We start from the raw sequence: 8852 nt of genomic DNA on the forward strand, positions 1-8852 counted from the left end.
GAGCCACACCTGATATCAGCAGTTTAATCAGTTGATCTTGGCTTCCATTAGAATCAGCCATGACTTCTGCTTGATGGCTTCTGAAAGAGGAGACTTGATAGATTTTGATAGGAGTCGATCACCAGTTTTGGATGATTTCCAACTTGACTTTGATGGAAAGTCTCAGCATGCACACAAGAGGCTGTATTATTAAAAAATTTCAAGTAATTTTTTAAATGTCCCATTATCATAAGCTGTTACGCAGTGTGAAACTATTTAAAATGTTCTTTTACATTTATTTTTTAACCTGCATCATTTACAGAACAGAACATTATTCTGATTCATCCAAATCATCATCCTGCACAAACTGATGAATACTATGCTTTTGATTTTACATTTTACCAAAAAAACAAACAAAATAAATACGGCCCACAGACAAAGGATTGAAAACACTTAAAAGAAAACCTTGGTATTCTAAAGATATGATGCCGCATGTAATGTTCTAACTAAACCCCCCTAAAAGTCACAGGTAGTACAAACATCTTGGGTGCTTTTCTGTGTGTATGCTGATTCTTTCCAAGAAAGTGAAGGATCCAGATATCCAAATCTGGTGAGCGAGTCCCATCAAAACCTACCGAGTCTTCACTTCCAGGAGCACACTCACCTTGCAATCTCCTTGTGGGCTGAGTTCTCCCTTTATGTTTGTTGTCTGCTGTGTGTGAGGATGCTAGGTCTACTGCTACATCTGCAAGATTTTTAAGTTGATATTGACCTGGCAGACGAGGTGGCATGCTCGTCTTCCGCCTTATAAGGGTCCAAAATGTAAGTATGTCCCACAGTTTAAAACACAGGATTTTACTCAACAAACCTGTTTAGAACAAGGAGGCTGGTACCTGTATGGCTCTACAGGGCTGGTTTGTAAAAGCCCTCCTTTTCCATGAGCTAAAGTTATCAGATAAAATCAATGCCATGCTGCCACAGGACTTACAAAGATTATTCATTAAATCACCCCAGACATATGCAAGTGAAACTCATCTAAGGACAGGCCACTGGGACAAAGTGCACTAGTCCACCATGCACTGTGCACCTTTGTACCTTTATTGCTGATGCTGATCAAAGTTAACAGAATTCATAAGCTAGACGTTGGAGTCCTACTATTGGCCCCAGGATAGCAAGGTCATGGCTTGCACTGTAACTTAGGATAGTCCCTGTCATTCACCTGTGTCTTTGTGTTTGGCTCTGGACTGACTGGACCTGGTGCTGTGCCTGATTCCCATTCTCTCAGAGAGGATGAAAAACTCGAATGGATATCTCTAAAGCCTGCCTTTTTGCTTTAAATAACCTTCGCAAAAAGTGGGATGACACCGTGTGCAGTTTTCTTGCATTGCTGGTCATATTGGCTGACCTTGTGGCTAAACTCAGGTCAAGGTCTTTTGTTTACTTATCAATCGATAATGCAACATTCTGACCAGTACACACCCTATGGTACTATTTATACTGAATAGTGACCCAGAGACCAGCTGTCAGTCTGTCATGGAGGAAAGGGACACTGGATTTCCTTGTATAAATAGAGACTAAGATGTTTTGTTTCCTCATGACATTGTGGCATTTGTTGTTTAAGTGTCTCTCATCACCCCTGACAATTTAGAGGGTAAAACAGAACAGAAGCTGACATTACAATTATTTCAAAGTGTTTATTCTTTCATTGAATTATTTCTGTCGGGAACGTAGATTCTCTGGCAAGGATTCCTTAGGGTACCATTGCTTTTCCTTCTTTATGCCTGTACCTGGAATTGAGAGATACAATGTCAGAGGGTCAGTGATCATTACAGCAATGTGTTTTTGAGCACACAATGACATTTTAACAACACTTTACCAATTAGGTTCTGTAAACCTCAATGTAGACACCCATTTTTTATTCTAATTCCTTACTTTTTATTTGATGTCCTCCTTAATCAGTTCTATTCTATGTATCTGATCACTTTTATTATACTTATTTTATTATTATTTATATTAGGGATGTGTGGATATTGGGATGATATATAATATAATCAACAATTAGCGCCTTCTTGTAGCAGATACCGGATATTAATAATAACCAATTATGTACTTTTCTTTTTATTTTAAAGATTATACTCCATATCTAAAAAGTTTAGAAGTCAGTGATTAATTTTACATAGCCATGACACAGGTAAATCAGACATGACAATTATTGTAAACATAGTTGGTATTTAAAACAAGGGAAGTTTCTTTCCATTTCATTTTTTAACCTTAGATTTCTAAACTAGATTTTTCCCAATGTGCACACACACACACACACGCACACACACACAGAGTTGCTTTGCTAGCTCAGTACACTTAAAGCTAGTTCACAACTAGCTGTAAATTATGTGCTACACAGCTAGCAACATCACATTCCTCCACAGTCTTAGCCATAGTGTGAGCTTTGATCAGGTATGAGAGTCATCACAATATTGCACAGAGCCAACAAAGCAACATTAAAAAAGTAGCAGTGACATGGGAGACCATAACAGAACTCTAAATGCTCAAAGAGCTGGATGGAGTCTCTGAGCCTCCACAAGTGAAAATCGTTGGTCATCGGGAGCAATAAAAACTCTTCATCTTGTCTGTGATGGCTTTAGCATTTGTACTGCCATTTTAAGTCCCTTCTGGACAAATCCATCTGCTGCTGCTTATGTTTTCTTTCTAATGCTAGCTAAACAATTTTTCAATAGATCACTACAATGAGGAGTTTTCAGATAACTGATTAATAATATTAAAAACGTTTTTTGCATTTTACCCTTGTTCCAAACTGAAATTTGCAAGTTGGTGAGTGTCTGGGACGTACCAGTGCAACGCAGCTCCATCTTGGGAAGCTGCTCTCGTAATGGCAGCAGCCGTTTAGTCGTTTTTCTGCTAGATGTCAGCAGCTGACTGTGGTTGACCTTGTCCTCCTGTTTACTGTAGTCTATAGTGATAAAAACACAAAAGTTCAAAACATCAAAGAAAACCAAATCTAACTTGATTGCTAGAGTAGATCTGTCGTGTGTGAGAGTCCAATGTATTATTCATTTTTTGTGTCACTGATGAATATGCAGGATATAACACACATGCAAGAAGGTTTTGCTCAATGTATTTTTACATCACTTTGATTAGGTAACAGGAATCCTACTTAATCTAAAAATCGCATGTCTTGTATCGGTCGAAAGACAGGGACTGTGAGCTCCGAATTTGTAGCAGTAGTTTCTGTTGTTCTCTGAATCATTTTGCATTGGTACCAAACTAGATTTTTCCCAATGTGCACACACACACACACATGCACACACACACAGAGTTGCTTTGCTAGCTCAGTACACTTAAAGCTAGTTCACAACTAGCTGTAAATTATGTGCTACACAGCTAGCAACATCACATTCCTCCACAGTCTTAGCCATAGTGTGAGCTTTGATCAGGTATGAGAGTCATCACAATATTGCACAGAGCCAACAAAGCAACATTAGAAAAGTAGCAGTGACATGGGAGACCATAACAGAACTCTAAATGCTCAAAGAGCTGGATGGAGTCTCTGAGCCTCCACAAGTGAAAATCGTTGGTCATCGGGAGCAATAAAAACTCTTCATCTTGTCTGTGATGGCTTTAGCATTTGTACTGCCATTTTAAGTCCCTTCTGGACAAATCCCTCTGCTGCTGCTTATGTTTTCTTTCTAATGCTAGCTAAACAATTTTTCAATAGATCACTACAATGAGGAGTTTTCAGATAACTGATTAATAATATTAAAAACGTTTTTTGCATTTTACCCTTGTTCCAAACTGAAATTTGCAAGTTGGTGAGTGTCTGGGACGTACCAGTGCAACGCAGCTCCATCTTGGGAAGCTGCTCTCGTAATGGCAGCAGCCGTTTAGTCGTTTTTCTTTTAGATGTCAGCAGCTGACTGTGGTTGACCTTGTCCTCCTGTTTACTGTTCTTGCCTTCTTTGGGGGGGGTGACGGTCAGTCTCACTTCCTTGTGGACTCGCTCATCAGAACCACAGCTCTCTTCCTCCCTGGTTTGCTCCACGCTCCCCTCTGTAGACGATCTCTCATCGGACTTGTCCAAGTTAGTCCACTGCCTCACCCTGGAGAAGTAAAAAGGCTGATGTTTAACTACGGAAGCATAAAGTGTAGGTGAACTGAAGGTGGGTTATGGTCTTAGGAATATAAGGAAATTACGATTTATGATTTCCTTAAAAGAAGTAAAACTAAGCAGAATAAGGGTAAAACAAGACACTTGTGTTACTCATTGTTTCCTATAGTTACTGTTCTTGTTACAATACTTTCCACCTATACATGTTATTATTATAGCCATGATACAAACTACTGACAAAAATGAGCTTTACCTCCTGTTGCACTTTGGAGCGGGGACACTTGGAGGCTTAGGCAATACCGGAATGGATCTGAGAGCATCCAGAAAAAAAGAAAAAGAAGCACAGGACAGAGTTAATTTATAGTACTCAGTCATGTAGAATACATTAAAATGGATTTAAAGCTCAAGATGCAAACATACGGTCCAGGAGTACTCATGCTGACAGGACGATCACAGGAGAGGCAGTTGAACTTTGTCAAACACTCTCTGTTAGGAAGAGGGAGAAAAAAATACATTAATGTGAAGACATGGTAGAAGTCAAAACACTGTCAAAACACTTGACAAGTCAAAACACTGGCTGCTGTATTTTTATGTACTACATTCTGCAAATAGATTTTATCTACAAAGAAACAACAACAAAGTAACAGGGCAGAACCAATCAGTCTCAAAATCTACTGTGGAATTCATCATATGCCATAGACAAATAAAATGAAAATGTCCCTGCAACAGCAGCACATGGCTGTTAATCACCAAAGCTGTATCTCTGAAAATGTAGGATCCAAAAGTACAGTTGAAAAAGGGTTGGACAGTTTATTGGTCGTTATTAGGTACTAAATTTGGCCTGCAATCACATAGTTTAACCAGAAAACGGTGAACACAATGGCATAGGTGAAACTATGCTGGCTTTAAATGGGGCAAGCACATAATGTACATGTGAGCAGGAAGCATGGAGCTTTAATTAAAAAGAAAAGCATCATAATATAGAAGCATCTTTTAGAGTGTGGCTAAAGAGGGAGAAGCTATAAAGGAGTTTTACACTGAAACACACTGACACTGTTTGCATCACTCACTTCTTGAAGACAGCAGCATCATCTGAGGGTTGGCCGTGTAGCATGAGGATTCTCAACCTGAAAACCTCTAGCTGCTTCCTCAGATGATCCATGTCAGTGCGGTCCACCTGAAACCAGAGACACAAAACATTACAATCAGATGTATATTCAGAGTTCATCGGAGCCTTGTCTTAACTTTAAAAGATTAACTCATCTTTCTGATTTTTCAGAATACCGTATTATGTGTCGCTTCTCCTTAAGAACATTTAGTGTTCTTTTCGCTCTAGCATATGATTTACCTTACAGCGGACTTATTGACTGAAATCAAATGTGCTAGACCAAGCAATCACTAAACAATTTTGACAGGAACGGTAAACCTGTACAATTATATCTTAGCAACCTGTTCTTCCTCAGGCCCAACAAAAAAAGGTTTTTCATGTTAAGTCACAGATCTGCTCTGTTTACCTTGCAGTCTAGATCCTGGAAAATCTTCTCATTGGCATTTTGACAGGTCTCCTTATAGTCACAGAAGTTGCAGTAAAGATCCCGTAACTTCTTCTTCAGCTTGGCTGCTGCTGTATCATGCAGGAGGACCTTGTTCTCCAGTGTCTGCATGTCCGCTCTCTGAATGAGGGAGAAAAATTTCACCCACTGAAAGTGACATTGGATGGACTTTGTATTTGATAATGTGTTACAATTTAGGACACTCACAATGTCTTCAACAATTTTTGTGATCTCCTTGTCTGCCATCTTCTCATCCCGCTCCTTCATAATCTTGTACAGCTCCTGAGAGACAAGCATATTATTACATGTATTTTTCTGTGTGTATAATAGTGGTACTCTAATGCCAGTGCCGTATTTTCCGTGACTAATACAAACTCAGTATTCCTTACCTGGGTTTGACTTTGTCCCTGCTTCTGATGCTTCAGCAGCTTGTTGGTGGTTCTGTGGAGCTTCTCACATTCAGCCTGTAGTTTCAGAACAGCCTCCTGTGCATCCTGCATTTCCTTCTCTGAGCTTTCCTTCTGTTCGCTGAGTGCCAGCATTTCCTGCTTCACATTTTGGAGCTCCTCATGCAGGCTCTGCACTTCATTCCTGTCAAAGTGTATATTACAGTGTAAGAAAGATTGTGAGGATGTATTTAGTAGACAATTGTGGAACGGAGGATTCTACAATTGTTTTTTTTACTATCAGCTCAGGTTTTTACATACATACATATTTTTCTTAACATTAATGTAACTTTGCTAACCATTCTACAACTGTTTTTTTACTACCTGTTCAGATTTTCAAGTATTTTTTAAATACTTCTCTTGGAAGGTTCATTATGGTTAGAAAGACTGGTGTATAATCCCACCCACAGACAGTTGTGGCATTGATTACACAGATTACACAGAGTTAAAGGTTACAAGTACACATGTATTGTACAACTAGCTAATATTTTAATTTGCATCTATATAAAAATACTTCCTCAGATTCTTAGATAGAAAATGTAAATGTTAACATTTCCGAGTAAGAGAAGGATCTACAACTGTTCCCACTGTTGCTTCCTGTAGCCTGAGAATGGAATTTACCTGAGGTCAGCTGTTTGCAGATGAGGCTGCTGCTCCGATCCACTGATATTGTCTCTGCCCTGGCTGACTGTCACCTGAAACTCCTCCAGCATATTTTCTATTTCTCCTAAGCAAAAAAATTCAAATACAGAACAATTAATACATGCTTCCAATACCCAGATTTGGACCAGCTACATATGCACAGCAGGAAAAGGGGCTTAAATATCAGACAAATCACAGTATATGAATTGTGTTGTTTTAATGTTTTAATCTATAAGACTCTCTGTAATTAGTCTTTTAAACATAGTTGTCAAACTGTAGTTTATGAAATTCATATTATACAGTTATATGCCAATATGCTGCCATTTTTGGCCTCAGTAGTTGCATAAGCATGTCACCTTCCAGGCGCACCACACGAGCCTCCAGGCTCTTCTGCGTCTCCTTTAGTTGAACTACGTCCAGCAGAGCTTTGGGTGACTCTGGGTCCTGCTCAACCCCACTGTAGACCTGGGACAGGGCTCCATCAGATACGTTTGTCAAAGAGTCTCTTAGGGTAGGAGAGACATTAATCCCTCTACTTGTATCTGAGAACCCGGTGTCAGTGATGCTGTCTTTCAGTTCCTGTATGGAAATGGATCATATATCCACCATTATGTCATCTTGAGAGGACACGATTCTCTAAATTAAGACTACATGCAATGCAATCAAATCTAGCATTTGTTTGCTAAACATCTCGGCTGGTATGTTGTGTTCATTTCGGTAAATTATCACATTCTATTCAATCTGTTTTAATTAAGCAGGGTTTTATAAAGTACGAGTTATTCAAACTGCACAAATTGCACACAGTGCTAATCCATCATCTTACCTTCAACATGTTTTGTCTCTCGATGACGAGAGCCGCTCGCATGTCTTCCATAGTCACACACTGCATAAACAAGATAATGAACAGGTTCAGCTTTTGTTGCATTTTACTGTTTTCTGTCACCTGTGTTACACTCTGTGTAAATGAACAGACTTCAGTATGAACTGATGTTCTCACTTTGACTATGTGGAATGTATTCGATAAAAAGAAGTGAAGTATATGTATGTGCTCACCTGATTAAGCTGATTTTGGAGTGTCTCCATTTCTTTCTTCAGCATGTTTATGTCCTCCTTGAGCTCCTGATTCTCTTTATTCTCTTCTCTTCCTGATTTTTGCATCAGACTTGTAGACTGAGAATGGAAAATATGGGCCTTCAGATACTTATTAAGGTTTCAGTTTAAGTTTCTACACTAAGATTTCTCAGACAGAATGTTATACATTTCAACATCACAGTGACTAACAGTAAAATAGTAAAGTTTAATGTGGAGGCTAATTTAAACAACATGTAAAACGGGGTAGAAAACATTACAGGTATTTGTGTAGTATTAGATTTCTGCTGAACAATAAAAGGATGTCCAGATGTTAGAAGAATGGCTAGAGAATGGGGTCTTACCTTGGACACTGCCTTCTCCAACTGCTTGCTCGTGTCCGAGATGGAGAGGCTCAGCGGCTGCGACTCATCTTCATCCCGGCCGACGTCCGCTGTCTCTCTCCTGTCCACGGTCTCCATCCTGTCCGCGGTCTCCATCCTGTCCGCTCTCTCCATCCTGTCCGCTCTCTCCATCCTGTCCGCGGTCTCCATCCTGTCCCCTCTCTTCCCGCTGCCCTCGCTCTCCATCCTGGCCGCTGTCACCCCGCTGCCCGCTCTCTCCATCTCAGCACCACGCCGGTTTATTAATTCAAGCAGTAGACCTCGTAGAGCTTTGAGGTCCAGGACGCCCTTTTTACCGTCCGGGATAGACGTGTCCAAAAACTCTTGCAAAGTTTTTTTCGACATTTTCGCATGAAGTCCACTCATCGTAGCTTCTCTTTGAAAATGAACAGCTAATACTGACGCGTTGATACTCTGACGTAAGGTTCTGTTCTAAGGTTCTGTTCTGTTGCGTAATAAATTCGAATGTGTTACTATAGAGACCTGACCTGACAAGAACATTAAAACACTTCAACACCAAACCCTTAAATCACTCATGTCTGCCATGTCGAGACAAAAAGCGGCTAAGCTGCTAACTAGCTAGGTCAGTTTTTCTAACGAAGTTTATAACAGCTTGTTGCAGCAATAAACAAACATA

The 8852-nt window shown here is 39.8% G+C and overlaps 1 protein-coding gene across 1 annotated transcript; it reads right to left on the reverse strand.

Moving 5' to 3' along the window:
* Positions 1–2845: 2845 nt before the first annotated feature.
* On the reverse strand, positions 2846–8560 carry LOC131345356 (tropomyosin Por p 1.0101-like). The gene is made up of 12 exons (XM_058378204.1): positions 8177–8560; positions 7797–7913; positions 7567–7626; positions 7100–7322; positions 6723–6828; positions 6045–6246; positions 5863–5937; positions 5617–5775; positions 4523–4588; positions 4356–4412; positions 3826–4094; positions 2846–2947 (listed from the first exon to the last, which is right to left on the reverse strand). The coding sequence occupies exons 1-9, from the start codon at positions 8558–8560 to the stop codon at positions 4553–4555; spliced, it is 1362 nt and encodes a 453-aa protein (XP_058234187.1). The 3' UTR covers positions 2846–2947; positions 3826–4094; positions 4356–4412; positions 4523–4552.
* Positions 8561–8852: the final 292 nt, after the last annotated feature.

The sequence above is a fragment of the Hemibagrus wyckioides genome, linkage group LG24 (assembly GCF_019097595.1).
Source record: "Hemibagrus wyckioides isolate EC202008001 linkage group LG24, SWU_Hwy_1.0, whole genome shotgun sequence".
Classification (NCBI taxonomy): Eukaryota; Metazoa; Chordata; class Actinopteri; order Siluriformes; family Bagridae; genus Hemibagrus; species Hemibagrus wyckioides.

Bases quoted from the DNA above. Each gene is read 5' to 3' on its own strand.
- LOC131345356 (XM_058378204.1), bottom strand. From the start codon at position 8,560: ATGTCGAAAAAAACTTTGCAAGAGTTTTTGGACACGTCTATCCCGGAC. The intron at 5,776-5,862 runs GTGAGTGTCCTA...TCCCTCATTCAG, and splicing joins CAAAAATTGTTGAAGACATT to AGAGCGGACATGCAGACACT. The intron at 4,589-5,616 runs GTAAACAGAGCA...TCTTCCTAACAG, and splicing joins TCCAGGATCTAGACTGCAAG to AGAGTGTTTGACAAAGTTCA.